Genomic DNA, 15342 nt, shown 5'->3' on the forward strand with positions numbered 1-15342 from the left:
TTTGTTCACCAAAGGGTTAGGGATATAGCTCAGAGGTAAAGTATTTGCACAGCACGAAGTAGATCTAGGTTCAATCACCACTATCACAAAAAATAAAATAAAATAAAAAATTAAGAGGAGGGAGAAAAAGAGGAGAAAGAAAAAGAAGATGAAGAAGAGAATTACAAGAGAGATAGAGAAAACATTATTTTTCAATAGAGGTCTGTGTGGATTCAAAACTGGGATGGCAAGTGTCTTGGTTAGTGTCTTACTTTTGTGAACAGACACCATAATCATGGCAACTCTTACAAAGGAAAACATTTAATTGGGACTGGCTTGCAGGTTCAGAGTTTCAGTCCATTATCATCAAGGAAGGAAGAATGGCATTGTCCAGATAGACATGGCACTGGAAAAGGAACTGAGAGTTCTATCTCTTGTTCTGAAGGCAAACAGAAAGACTGGCTTCCAGGCAGTTAGAAAGAGGGTCTTAAACCCTACACCCAGTGACACACTTCCTCCAACAAGGCCACACTGCCTAATAGTGCCACTCCTTGGGACAAGCATATTCAAACCACCACAGAGGGAGAGGCAGAGGTTGTGGGACTGAGAGGTTAACCTGCTTGAATTCGTATCCAGATGGCCACGTTATTTAACGTCTCATGCTTTGGTTTCCTTTTGTAAGACATGAGGAAAATAATACTTTATTTAGTGCTTTGTTTGATAGGTTTTATAAACATGTTTATTAATTAAGTGTTGCATGTTGATTGGCAAATTATAACAGCCGAGTTTTAAAAAAAAACTGTAGAAATTGTAGAAGAATTTAAGCCACACTTATAATGAAATCTTTGATTTCTGAACATTAACTACCCTGGCACTGAAAAAAACCTGCAGAATACCCATGACCACACTGAACTGTAGCAAAGGTACAAGAGGATATGTCCTCAAAACCTCAGCCTAGCTGCCAGCCGATCACATCTGCCATGTGAGGAATTAACTTTTTTTTTTTTTGCTTATTTTTCCTTTATTGAAAATTCTTGCAAGACATCCCTTGCAAAGGGTAGGGCTGACTGATCCAACGTCTATCAACCTCTGCATAATGTCTGTCTGTGGTCTCTGTATTTGTTGTCATCCGCTGCAGGAAGAAGCCTTTCTGATGATGGCTAAGCCAGACATGGATCTATGGGTACAGCCAAGTCCCATTTTGTCACTATTCTATTTGTTTCCTTGTTTTTGTTTTGTTTGACTAGGTTTTTCTTTTTGTTGTTTTTGTTTGTTTGCTTGGTTTTTTTCCCCAACAAATAGTGTTTGGATTTAACTTTGCCCATAGGTCCCTGGGTTATCTAGTTTCTGGTTCTGATCAAAGAAGTGTCAGACATGGGTTCCATCATGTGGACTGGGTCTTAAGTCAAATCAGATAGTGGATGTATACTCCTACAAGCTTAGTGCCACCATTGTCCTAGCATATCTGGCAGGCAGGATACCATTGTGGACCAGAGGGTTTGTGACTTTTCTTTTCGTGCCTTTCTGTATCAAAGCTGATAGAACAAAAGGATGAAGGCTCTTTGTAGGCACCAGCTCAACCTCTCCATGTTCAATGAGTTGTGCAGATTTTGTCTAAAGCAGTGGGGCTTTGATGTCAGTTTGTGGAGAGCAGCCTATTTGTCTTGACAACAGCTTGGGTTGTTGAGTATTCCCATGGGATCCTTTTAGCCAACAACTGAATTATGTATAACACTGTCCAGTACTGGAAGCTTCATTTAGTGACAGGAAATGGGCAGTTTGCACTGTCTCCTTTATTATTTGTTAATTTCATTTAAATAGCTTTCATATATGTGTATATTTAAGAAACTTGTACTGTATTAGGTTTCCACACTGCCTCTCAGATGCCCTTGATTTTAGGTCTCTCCCTGTATTCCCTCCCTCACATAACTGTCCTCTCCATGTCAGGTGAAGCACCTGTTCTGCTACAACCACCCCCTCCACCCATCCATAACTTTTCCATTTCTCTTTTCTAATGAGGGCTATCTGTTCCCTCTTGTTGCTTACTCTATACCTGCCCTCTGTGGCTCTATGAATTGTAGCTTACCATTGGCTTCACAGGTAATATCCCATATAAACAAATGCATATCATTGTTTACTTTTTGTGGGTCTGGGTCGCCTCACTCAGGATGATTTTCCTAGTTTCATCCATTTTCTGCAAATTTCATGCTGTCACTTTTTTAATGGCCTCGTAATACTCTATTATGTAAAAGTACATTTTAAAAATGCATTAATCTGCTAAGGAACTATCTTCCTTCCACTTTCTGTTTTTTTTTTTTCTTTTTATGACTAGAGCAGCATTGAGCATGGCAAAGCAAGTGTCTATGTGGTGAGAAGAAGCATCCAAGAGTGATAGAGCTGTTCTTGAAGTTGTTCAATTTCCATCTTCTTAAGGAACCACCACACTGATTTCCTCAGTGGTCGTATGCATCTGTATTCCCACCAGCAACGAATGGGTGCATCCTTCATGCCACAGAGGATATGTATTTTCATTGTAAGGTATCTAGTTGGAACTAGAATGTAATATGTAGTCAAATTTCACTAGGAATATGTGAGATCAAATAGGATATGAGAATATCCAGTCAATAGAAAAGAAATGACGTAAAAGTGTATAATCTAATGATACTTTAAAGTAGACTTATCTGACTCCATAGGGTTAATAGACACATAGAGCCACCATGACCCCCCTCTCCACTCTTCTATTTCATTCTACTCTTTTCTGAAAAATTTGGCATCATCAATGTTATCAGATGAAGTTCAAGAAGATGAGAAAAATAATTTTTTTAAAGAAGAGATCTCAAGAAGACAAGACTGCTCTCAAATTCACTATAAAGCTGAAGATGACCTTGAACCTCTGACCGCTCACTCCCTTACCTCCACCTCCTGAGCGTTGTGACCACTGGCTTGGGCCACCCTACCCAGTTTATGAGGTGCTGGAGACTGAGTCCAGGGCTCCATGAATGCCAGGCAAGCACTTTACCAACAAGGCTATGCTACAATCCTTCAAAACCATTTTATGGAACTACAATTGGAGCTCTGCAATTAGTTTAGCAGTATGGATCATGCTTGGACTGCATTTCTGTGTCACTTCTACTTCTGGTTGAGCTTTGATTTCCTCTTGTGTGAGGTGGCATCGATGTTAATCAGGACTTCCACATTTGACAGAGTGCTTGCAATATTTGAGGGGGAAAAATTCTAGTCATTATCAATTCCTCAGAGTTCATACAAGCTCTGTTAATTGTGATGTGACTCTAATAGCTGTGAAATTTAAGAATCCAGTGTTTTCACTGATGTGCTCAACTCTATTACCTTGTCACTGACTTTGGCCTGAACTGTTAGTTCATCTACATCTTTGGATGAAACAGAAAAAAATTTAATGTCTAGTTGTCTAGGAACATAATGGTCTACCATTCCTAGAGAAGGCCTTAACAAGTGCTCTGATTGAGAAATAGCTGTGTGTTAAGAGTGCTCCCCAATAACACTTGATTTCTAGGGCACCTATGTAGAGAAAAGGATTTCCCATTCATTCTGGGGAGTAGGAAAATGTCAAGTAGTAAGAATCCCAGGTTTAAGATCTTTAATGGGCCATCTTTTTCAATGAATCTTAAAAATTGGCTCTATAATTGTTTCTCACACTCTGGTCAACTAAAGGATAACATTTGCTGTCATGCGATTTCACCATAAGAAGGTTGGTATTTCTTACAAGGCTGATGGCGCAAGATCCTAAAATCTGAAAGTCATTACTGTTTCCTTTGGGGGTAGAAATAATGCAGAAGAGAAAATGTTCCCAATAAAGAGGGACAGAGAGAAGAGAATCCAGAAAAACACCATGATGTGAATCCCACGTGACTCAATGGAAAGTAGAAATTTTGCCTTCATTCACTCACTTGTTTTGGAAATTACATATTCGATGTATATGGATATAGGTGTCCATATACATGTGTTGTGTACGTCTGTTCATGAGTGAAGTTCACTGTGTGAAAACAGATGCTTGTGTTTGTGTCTGTATAGGCCAAAGGCTGATGTTGAGTCTTTCCCAATGCTTTTCATTTCACTCAACCCAGAGCAGGCTGGATCATTAATCTAGCTAAGCAGCTTGCCACAAGAATCCTTGGTCTCCTCCTCCCTAGAGCACTAGGATTACACATACCCACCCAGCATTTACACATGTGTTTATATGTGTGGGACTAGGGATCCAACCCCAGGCACCATGCTTGTACAGCAAGTTCTTTACCTTCTGGGCCCCTGAAATACATTTAAAATAACTTTTTAATTACTTGTCGCTGTGATAAACACACTGTGGGCCTATCATTATTATATAGTCTCTGCTTTAAGAAGCTCTCAAATCTAGAACAGTAGAATGAACCAGCCTCCAGTGGTTACAGAATAGACAGTGTCTCTCCAGCAAACTGATAACGGGGAAGGTGGAAATGTCATTGAAGGCAAACTTGAGACAGGAAGAAATGAAACTCAAGAGAAACACAGTACAGACTCCTCTGAAAAAGCCCAGTTTTAATACAGAAAGTGTTTGCCCTTCTAAAATCACATACAGGCAACATTTTTATATAATACATTGAAACTCTCTTGTTCTTCAAAGTATCTTTTCTGAGTCTAAATCATGATTACAAGATATGTGAAAGTAAATATATTAATATTACAGGGCTACTCAGTATTCTATGATATAATAGTATATGATTATAAAACTCCACACGTTATACAGTTTATACAAATTAGGATGGGCTGGCCACATGACATTTTTAGGAACAGTTACCAGTTCGATGAGGGTACCTACATAAACATTGTCCATGTGTCATCTGCCATGAAGGATAAATGGTGAGAGTTAAACACTAGTTACTATGCAGGCACTGTTGTATGGAAAACGCATCTTATGTTTCTATGCAGTATGAGTTAGAAATGCTCTCAGAGTCACGTGCTTGCGCAAGAAAGCTTGATGGTGCTGAATGCTCTGATGAGCGATGCAAAAACCTCTTGATGATCAAGTCCTTTGGATGCAATTTATCTATCTGTAGCAAGACTAGTTTACATATTAAATGACTAATTAATGCTTTGGTTGTCAGAGGAATTTTGAAATCAGCGACCTGCTTTGCCACTTCATTCTTGTGAATGGCCTAACGCCCGGATATATACACAGCTGAAAGCCGCCTTCTTATTTATCTTAAGCAAGACTCAATTGTAGCTGAATAACAAATCTAGACCTCTCAAAAAGAGAGAGAGAAAAAAGATACTGCCAAATGACTTCAGACTCTCTTTTGGCTCCGGCACATCCTAAAAGGTGACTTTTGTATACTGTCACCCTTGTAACAGACTAACATAATGCCTAGCATGGAATGAAGGTAGTCCAAGGTCTTGGAAATCTCATCTGATCTTGAAAATCTAATTATCTTGAGAATATCAGGTAGGTACTGCTTTTGAAGTGAGCTCATGACATTACTTCAGACAAATTCACTCCAATAAATACGATATAAGACTCCTTGTTATGGATAATTTCACACACATACCCACAGACAGACAGACAGACAGACACACACACACACACACACACACACACAGAGTCTGGTCAAAACTGTTGCCAGATAGATTACAAAGTAATCTAGATTGCCAAGTAATCACGGCAACCATCACAAAAGCAGTAAAACCCAACACAGGATGTCCTGGACTTTCCAAACCTGCCTCAATCCATTCCCTGGGAGCACAGGTAATGAAAGCATGTGACAGGCTGTGCTTGTTTTTCCACAGATGTAGCCTGGGACCGTATGTTCTCAGCAGCTTCAGATTTTTTCATTGTCATTCATACTGATTTTTTTAAATGCAACCGGGCTTGCCTGCTTCAAAGAAGTCTTGGACACGTCCGTATGCATGGTAGACATGGCTATAGTCTCGTAGTCGTCGTCTCGAGACCGGAAGTCACAAAAGTTGAAGAAGAACTGCAAGTCTCTCTGGAAATTTTTGTTCAGGAATCCATAAAAGATGGGGTTGACGCAGGTGGAGATCATGGCCGTGAGGTGGCAGAGCAGGAACAGCAGATTGTGGTTGCAGGTGGCAATGATCTGGTGATTCCAGTCGAACACAGTGTTGAAGATGGTAAGGGGCAGCCAGCAGACCGCGAAGGCGACCACGATGGAGAGCAGCATGACGTTGATTCGTTTGGTCTCACTGGACCTGTACTTACTGTCCCTGATTTTGTCCATCATGTTGTTTCTCCTTTTCAAGCGAACGTATATCTATGAAGAAAGGAAAGGGTGAGTTCAAGTACAACGTGCACCTCTGGGGGAAGTCTGTACAAAGGAGGTAAGACGGTAATGATTGGGGGAGGGGCCAAAGGTTTTCTTACCTTGAAGTAGCATATGAATATGAAACAGAGTGGGCCAAAATACTGCAGCACCAGAAGAAGAGTCGTGTAAGACAGCCTGTGAGAGTCTGACGGGAATTTGTCAAAACATACATACTTGTCCTTGAACGCCGCAAGTGATACATTTTGGAAGGGCTCATCAGTCAGAATTTGATAGATCACGAAGGGCAGAGAAGAAGCCACCGCCAGTACCCAAATGACAGTAATGCCTATGTAAGCATGTCTATTGTTTGGTCTCCACCCTCTTGGGTTGATGATTAGCTGATGACGTTCCACAGCGATGAGAACCAGAGAGAAAATGGATACTGTAATGGAGACGCATTGCACAAAAGGATTCAGTTTGCACATGGTCTCCCCGAAGACCCAGTGGTCCATCAGTGTGTACACAAAGGTGAACGGGAGACACATGACTGCGACCAGCAAGTCTGAGAAGGAGAGGTTCACGATCAGAATGTTGGTGACATTCCTCATCTCTTTCTGTTTTAGGATGATTATGATCAATGCCAGGTTTCCAGAGACCCCAAGAATAATCACAGCCCCATAAGCAAGAGCTAAGGTGAATATCACAGCCAAGGGCAGGTGGCAGTCATCATTCTCAAAGGCCAGAAATGGAGAATTCTCTGAGACATTATAGTGAACTGAGTAATTTTCAACCCTGGAGAACAGAGTTGAATTCATTTTTTACGTTTTGTTGTTATGGATTAGACAAATGGACTGTTAGGGTTCTTCGAAATGGATCAGATCTTCAGCTGTCTCTTATTCCATTTATTTGAATCCATTCACCAAAAATAATTCTCAATTCTTCGTTCCCTTGAACTGAATACTCTGTCAACAAAAGAGGCCAGTTACGTTATTAAGTTTATTGAAGGCCTTCCGTAATAAATTCTGTCTTACAGATTTCTAAAATTAAGGCACAGAAGAAAATAAACAGATTTTAATCTTTTATAAAATTATAACCTTTAAAAAGATCCCACAGTCAGTACCAACCATTTCAAACATTTAAAGTTCAGCTACAGTGTTTTTGAGATAAGGTCTTTTTCATGTGACTGGCCTTCAACTCACTTTTTAGCTCAAGATGATCTTAGACATTTTCTCTCTCCGTCTCCACCTCATGAGTGATGGGATTACAGGCACATCTGATTTTATGGCAGTGCTGAGGACTGTACGCAGGGTTTCAGGCATGCTAGGCTAGCAACTAAGCTGCATCCCCCAGCTCCCCAGAAATGTTTTTAGCTGGACTTGCTCACATGTTGACTTTCAGTGGTTTACACATCAGTAAAGTGTTTGTAAATCTCATGCCTCCCAAGTGCTAGACAAATGGTGCCAACAGCAGACTCTCAGACATGGCAGGGATGCCCGTGTACAGAGAACAGCATAATGTACAGACGGAAACATGTAACAGAGCGAATCAACAGCGAAGACAGTGTAATGGAATTGTCAGTGCAGATACCACACTGTGCTAACAGCTCACCATACACTGGGCTGCTTTGAAAGACAGACGCCATTTGACAAAAACCTTCACAAGGAGGTGACCTATACGCAATGGAGCATCAGAAAACTTGACCTTCTGTGATAAGGCTTCTGAAGAACCATGTGATGTGTAATGCAGACCATGTTTTGGACTGTAGGGCTGACTCCTTATATTTTAATAGGCAGTCTATAGAGTATATGGAAAAATTTCATGGCCTATCTGATGAAATTAGAGATGGGACCAAAGGCTGTATATAATTTTAGAAAAATGATGTCACCATGAGGAATGAAAGCTGAATCAAATGGAAGAAACTACTTGTCAAAGAAGCGAGTGCTTCATATACAGGGGGCCACATGAAGGTTTTACATTGTGTGGGAGATTCTAACTTTAAGACACTATGATTTTGACTATTGGTTAGAAGACTTCAAAGAATTTCTAATGTTTTATCTACGGAAATATTTTCTTTCCTCACTCAGCTATGTGAATGTCCAGTGCAAGGGTGTGATTTCACTTGTAACCTTAAATGTTCACCCCATTGTGTACAGTAAACTTACTTCTCTTACCAAAAAAATATATAAAGTACAGGGATCCATCTCGCTGAGATCAGAAGCTCCTTTAGAGAAAGAAAGAAGAGAAACCTCTGATCTTCACCTCCCCCTTGCTAAAGAAGTTGCCAGGACAGGATATCTCATGCTAATTAGCTATTGTGCCCAAGTTAATAGGCAGCATTCTCTGTCTGTCTTTCTTAGAACAATGAAGAAAATTGTGTGGATTCACTTCTATTGAAAAGAGAAGGAGAAACTTACTGTGCAGAAATGTACTAGCTGTTTAAGTGACACCTCTAATAAACCTTTTATTTGGCAATTTTGCTTTCTAGACTGTGAGGTCTTTTCTATTATGCTGCCATCATATAATCAGAATACATAGCATTAAAGCATAGTGGTGCAATGACTTTGCATTGTCTAGTTTTACGTCAACCTGTCATGATAGAGTCATCTGAACAGAGGGAACTTCAATTGAAAAAATGTCTCCATAGGATTGGGCTGTGGGCAAGCCTGTAGAGCATTTTCTTAATTAGTAATTAAGGGGGAGGACCCAGTCCATGGTAGATGGGGCCATTCTCCGCTTGGTGGTGGTTCTGGGTTCTATTAGAAAGCAGGCTGAGCAAGCCATGGGGAGCAAAGTTAGTAGGCAGCACCCCTCCATGGCCTCTTCCTCAGCTCCTGCCTGTTGAGTTTCTGCCCTGACTTCCTTTGAACAGTGATGTGGAAGTGTAAGCCAAATAAACCCTTTTGCCCCAACTTGCTTTTGGTCACGGTGTTTCATCACAGCAATAGTAACCCTGACTAGGACAGACTTCAAGTGTGGACATTGTTAGAATCCAAGTCCCTCTTCTATCATCTCATCTGAAATGACTTCTGGCACATTGTTTTACTCTCAAGAATCCCAAAACCAGGGCGAGCGTAGTGTGGGAAAGCAAACCTAGGAGTGGGTAGTGGCTTTATGGTTTTGGAAAGCTCTAACTTTCTTAAGGAAGCCAGTCAAACTTAGTGTCACATTTCCATTCCGGGCTAACAGTTACAAAGTTTTTCATTATTCAAAGTAAAGCTAGCAGAATAGCAAAGTGTATCCTTATTACCTGTGACTTCTCTTGGTGTCCTATCACTGAGCTCCACTGAGTGTGTGAGCCTATGTGGATTCTTGTGAGACACAGAAAGTGTGTTCAGTTATTATGTTTCATCCTGGAACTTAAAGATGCTCCAGGCTGTCTTCAACTCTTTAATAGCCCCAATATGATTTTTCTATTCTAAACAAACAAACAAATGAACTTATCTATCCTAGCCTATAATACTTCCAAATTCTCACTTCACCACCCCAGTTTTTGGGTGTTATATCCCAACAGCAATTCACATCTTTCCTCTCATCCAAATCACTTTTAATCCCTAGCCTTATCACCCTTTAGTAATTTCAATACAATGCCTTAAGTCAGGCACTGTGAAGACTTCATGGTACCTTGAAAATATTAATTTAGAATTAAAATATTTTGACCACTATAATAGGTACATAAAAGGAATTATGTTTGCTGTAAGCCTGTGCTAACATTAATGGCACAATCTATGATTAAATGCAAAACAGAGCCAATTAGAACAGTCATTCTTTTGGGTCAGTTACCTAGGGGAAAACATTGCATTTTGTGTATTAAAAATGAACTGTTTTCTGAAGGAACACGTATTTACTTGACACTTGTTTGCTGTCAGATGTGGTTTCAGGGGAAAGAGCAATGACCTTTTCGCTGAGTTTCTAGTCTTACAGGCAGAGAAAGAAAAAGAAAAAATAAATGAGTAAATGGCCCAGTGTGATAGTCAAGAAAGGGGACTGGGATTACTGGGAATTGCGATTTAATCCTGGTGGTGAGCAAAGGCAGCTGAGCACCCTAAAGGACAGCAAACATCCAGGAGTGCAGTATTAAGAAGCCATGTATGATCCCAGGGCTGGCATCCCTGGTGGGAAAAAATACCAAATAGAACATTTCTAAGGCTGGAGCGCAACTGTTGTGCTGAGAAGACAAAGGAGAAATGGAGTGGACTAGAAGGAGCTCACTGGGAAGCCCGAATGAGAAGCTGACAGTGCAGGGTTCTAATGGGTCTGTCTTAGCCTTTGACCCCCCCCCCCCCCAGTCATGAGTAGCCTTTGGTAAAAACATGTGACGTCATATGCTTTCCCTTTAAAATTTGTAAAGGTATTTGCTGCCAAACCTGGGGACTTGAGTTTGCTCCTTGTGACTCACATGGTGGAAAGAAAGAACTGTCTCCTGTAAATGGCCCTCTGAGGACATGTATGTCATAGCATGCAGGCCCATCCCTCGCCACTAAAATGAATAAGTAGAAGACTCTGTCAGTCTACATGCTGCTTGCACCAAATTTAAAAAGGGAAGGTGAAATAAGGAGACTCGTTAGGAGGCTTTACAATGATTCAGGGAGAGGGGCACGGGACATAGGGCAAAGTGCTTGCTGTGGAGAGGAAGAAAAGAGAATTTTTACATAGGACCTATTTTGACAAGTATAGGAATCCACAAAAACAAGTCATTTCAATTCATGGGTTATAAAGATTTATCTCTCGCAAATGAGTTTAAGTCAACATAGTCTATTCTGATATCTCTCAGATCACATGTGATAGACAAGTCCTATGAGAAATGTTTCTCACTAAGTAGATGTTTACTTGTTTGGTTTCAGACCCCTGGACAAGGGGCTGAGGTGCATATTTTACATACCAAAGCAGACCTGTCCTCCAGGTTCTCCCAGTATCCTTCAATCCCTACCTGGCATACCCTGTCCCAAACCTGAACTTTCCAGCCTATGGGCTGGGCTGCCCTTCCCCCAGTGGCCACCCCTATATAATCCAGACATTTTGATCTCTGACAGCCTCCTGCCACTCTCTTTCTCTTTCTTGGTGCACTCTCTTTCTTTTAACCCCCTCCTCTCTCTCCCTTCTCATGGAGACTTCCCTGGGTCTAGTGAACTGGAAACAGCTTCCCAATAAAGCTGTGTTTAATTGAGTCTAACCTGGCTTGAATGGCCTCACTTCACCAGTGCAGGAATAACTCATCACTCGTCTATACAGACAGCGCAGAGTTCCCTTCTGCCAAGTATGGGAGTAATACTCATTCCGGTTGGGGGAAAAAGTTGTGTGTTAGATACAAGGTATGTCTTGTTGCCCTTAGTATGTCCTAGAAACAGTAAAGGTCGGGGAAGTAACAGTACTTTCCTTCAGAAAGAGTTTGCATCCCCTCTAAAAGAAAGCAACCTGACCCTTTCTCTTCCATGTCCTACATATGCACGCCTTACAAATGGAGGCATTGCAAGAATTAATGACCAAATTTTAGTTCAGCTGCCAAGGACATTCAAAGACATTACACGCATTAACATTGGCAAATTAATTCCTTCTCCCACCCTTCCATGGAAGTTCCTTTTCTTTACCTTGTAGAAATGCTGACCCTTCCTGATCCCTGTTTATAGTGCTGGTTCTACCCCAAAGTGCAGCCCTTGGGGCATAACACACTCTCTCTCTCTCTCTCTCTCTCTCTCTCTCTCTCTCTCTCTCTCTCTCTGTGGGGGGGGGCGTTCTTCAAATTCCCTCATTTGTTTGGGGGGAAAAAGATCAGCCGTGATATACACAGCCAAAGTTACTGCTAGCTTATCTAAATGACTTACATAATTCCCTGTTCCTTCCGGGGAATGGGGGAAGGGCTTGTTCAACAGATAGCTGCCTATCGACAATTATAAGGAAACACTAGGAAATGATATCGGGGAAGAGCACTCTGTCTTTGGATGGGTATGAAATTGGGCTTTCTGCAGTAGTTCTCTGGTGTGCAAATCACAGAGCACTCCAATTGAAAGAACAGTGGAAGTAGGAGACACACCTCATCTCCACTTCTTCTCCGCGGCCCCTCCCCTCCCCTCCCCTCTCCTGGGTTTTCATGCTCTCTGTCCTAGAGTCTAGGAGTTACCAGAGGGAGCCGGGATAGTCTCAATCAGAACTGTTTCACCACCCTTTTCTGTATTGTATAACTATGTGACTATGTGAATCTCTTTGACTACCCCCATTCCTAATCCCCCCTACACACACACACACACACACACACACACACACACACATACACGGAGATAGGAAGGAGGAGAGGAGCGGGAAAGACTTGCTAATCTATCAGGGCGCCTCTAATAAGCGACCAACAGCAGAAATGAAAGAGCCCAAATGAACAAGGAAGGCGCGAATCGGAGGTCAGTCCGTCTCTCTCGGAAGCCCAATAAGGGTCCTTCCAACATTACCATCTATTTGCAATCTACCTGGGGAACAGCAGAATATCCTACGAACCATTAAAACCACCCTCATTCTCCCTCCCCCGCTTCTAGTTCATTCGTAACCTGCTAACCCAGCACAACTGCCTTTTTAAAAAGGGCTGAGGAGTTGGGTGGTTAAAACTATGAAACAAAAAGACAGGGCTCAAGTCTTGGAAGGTGTACTACACAGCCTGAAAGGGGCAGGTACAGGGGCTCTCCCATCCTGGGCTCTGCGTCCCGGGGCACCCCACATTTTCTCTCGTGGTGGGAAGCAGGACAAATTCATCGGGATCCAGGAGCAAGCGGGCGCCCCCACCCCTGCCCAGTGCATCTCATCAGGTTATCCAAGAAAACTCCTGGATCTCCATCTGGGCAGAGGCTCCAGCCTGCTCCAGAAAAATGAGGAAGACTATCTTGGTGCAGGAAAGACCAAGGGGGGCACCTCCCCTGCTTTCTGAGAGAGTAGGAGGAGAGGAAAACTTATTTCCTTTTGGAACCCCAAAGCGCAGGACGCCGGGATGCGCGAACTCTGCGAGAGGTACGCTCTCCCTTTGAGGTCTCAGATCCATAATGTCCCAGTCCTGTCCCACATCTAGAATATCCTACCACCTGCTTCCACTGGGAGTCAAAGCAAAAAGCTCACTCCACGCCCGCTGCGTTCCCACAACCGGATCAGACACCCGCATCTTTCTTCTCATACCTCATCCCATCAATAAGAGATTTCTCAAAAGTCCCTTAAAAACACTAACTTGCAACTTACCTTTTAAAGAATCCGTCTGTTCGCCTGTGTTGAAGCGGGACGAGTGTCACTGGAGGGAAGAAAGATCTGTTGGTATTTCTCCTGCTCAAACCCTAAAGATTGAGGAAGATAGAAGAGACGCCCCCTTAAAGCCGAACTCCACCTCATCCAGGATCATGTGACGGCACCCCACGAGGATCACCCAAGGTTTCCCCCACAACCTCCTCCCAACACCTCGGATGCACACCTCGGATGTGCGTTGCCTAGGAATTCTGGAAAGAAAAGCAGATAAACGTAAGCCACACTGTCAGACCCGAACGCACAGAGCTCTCACCCCACTAGTCCTTGACTCAGGGAAGGCGCATTTACAAGCCTGTTTTAAAAGTCAATGCCACCGCTATTTCCTTTGTCTGCAGGTCAGTGCCATCTTGTGGCGAAGTCCTTTTCCTCCGAGAGTCCGAGCTTTAAGCCCTAGTCAAGAATGAAGGGGAGAGCTTATTTACGGGAAGGGGGATGGATGCACTTCACCGCAAAGCCTCCGCTAATGGGTTTGCCGCTGCTCTTGTGACGCTCAACTATTCCGCACGCCAGTACCGAGAAGTTACTTCCCCCAGTCTAAGAGAACAAAAAGAAGTCCTTTAAAAAGCCAAAGTAGCGATCTCCGTTGAGAGCCTTTGAGCCTTTTTCCTCCTCACTAAGAAAATGCATTTGAGTCAGATTTGTTCTCAGTGACTAGTTCATTTTTCAGGGGAGCAGGGAACCGGGCCGGGCACGATGATCCCAGCATCTCCCTGATGGTCAGAAAGAGTCAATGCAATTTCCCGGGTGATTTATCTGCTACAGTATGGAACATCGTGGGTGTGCTCAAAAGACATGGTCCTTGTAAACCTTGTTCTTGGTATTTGATGGTTCGGGCTAATTATTGACACACTGATTTTCATAATTCACTTGGTTTTATTTCACTTGTAAAGTCAAGGCTGAATATTGCACACACAAGAACACACACACATGCATACACAAATTATCTAGGAACTACAACTTATTTTAATTCAAACTGTTAAGAAGTACACAATCTACAGATGTTGCCTAGGATGTACACATTTTCATTACAAAACAAAGATTACTTGCTTTTAAAATAAAAGCCAATGAAATCCCATGACAGAAAATCACATGAAACTTACACTATTAAGAAAAAAAAATTTTCCCCCTGAGGGTTTGCTTGAATAAGGATTACTTATCAATACAAGTTTGATTGGATTCTCACACAGAGATGTAGGTGACGTCTGGGACATTTTCAAAAGCTAATATACGTTTAGCTGGGCACATTCACATTGTTCTATGGATGGAAGAGGGTTATGATCAGATTTAAAATGTACAGTGCTTGTAGGGCAGCAGATATGCGTTATGTGAAAACCCTCTAATGGTTTAAAAGTAAAAGTGAAACGTCACACAACTGAGCACACATGAGATCGGAAATAGGAACAATTCGGGGATCACAGTCTCTTTAAGGTGCTCTATGCCTCCTTTCAGAACACTCACCTGCCCATGTCCCCTCCACTCTCCAAGTCACATTGAGAGTCACACTTAGACATTTTTCCTACATTAGATCACCACACCTACTAGTTTTAGTTGGCCATGAAAACCAAGGGTGAAATGGTTCAGTTCTTTACCAAGAGTATGTCTTGCCAGGGTATCACTCATGCCCGGAACTATTTTGGATTTGAGAATATTATTTGGACTTGTGTACCTAATGTGTTCCCCAAGAATACTAGCAACGTTTCTCTAGAAGGCCCACATTAACATGACCAATTGCAGTTCGTTTTATTACTTTAGTTTCTATGAAGCGCCCCCTTAGGGCACATTTATAAACCTGGGTTTCTGAGACATTAACTTCACAAATCAGTCT

At 42.1% G+C, this 15342-nt stretch overlaps 1 protein-coding gene across 4 annotated transcripts; it reads right to left on the minus strand.

Moving 5' to 3' along the window:
• Positions 1-4510: 4510 nt before the first annotated feature.
• On the minus strand, positions 4511-14165 carry Npy1r (neuropeptide Y receptor Y1). Of its 4 annotated transcripts, none has more exons than XM_006253025.5 (4): positions 13771-14165; positions 13458-13549; positions 6371-7213; positions 4511-6260 (listed from the first exon to the last, which is right to left on the minus strand). In XM_006253025.5, the coding sequence occupies exons 3-4, from the start codon at positions 7064-7066 to the stop codon at positions 5808-5810; spliced, it is 1149 nt and encodes a 382-aa protein (XP_006253087.1). In that variant the 5' UTR covers positions 7067-7213; positions 13458-13549; positions 13771-14165; the 3' UTR covers positions 4511-5807. The 4 variants fall into 4 exon arrangements, with proteins under 4 accessions (XP_006253087.1, XP_006253086.1, XP_063131339.1 ...); XM_006253024.5 differs by having other exon boundaries at positions 13684-14165; XM_063275269.1 differs by lacking the exon at positions 6371-7213 and having other exon boundaries at positions 13684-14161.
• Between the last annotated feature and the right edge of the window lie 1177 nt (positions 14166-15342).

Source organism: Rattus norvegicus, chromosome 16, assembly GCF_036323735.1.
Source record: "Rattus norvegicus strain BN/NHsdMcwi chromosome 16, GRCr8, whole genome shotgun sequence".
Classification (NCBI taxonomy): domain Eukaryota; kingdom Metazoa; phylum Chordata; class Mammalia; order Rodentia; family Muridae; genus Rattus; species Rattus norvegicus.

Coding starts and splice junctions, on each gene's coding strand:
- Npy1r (XM_006253025.5), bottom strand. CDS start 7,066: ATGAATTCAACTCTGTTCTCCAGGGTTGAAAATTACTCAGTTCACTAT. Junction 6,261..6,370: donor TATTCATATGCTACTTCAAG/GTAAGAAAACCT, acceptor CTTTCTTCATAG/ATATACGTTCGCTTGAAAAG.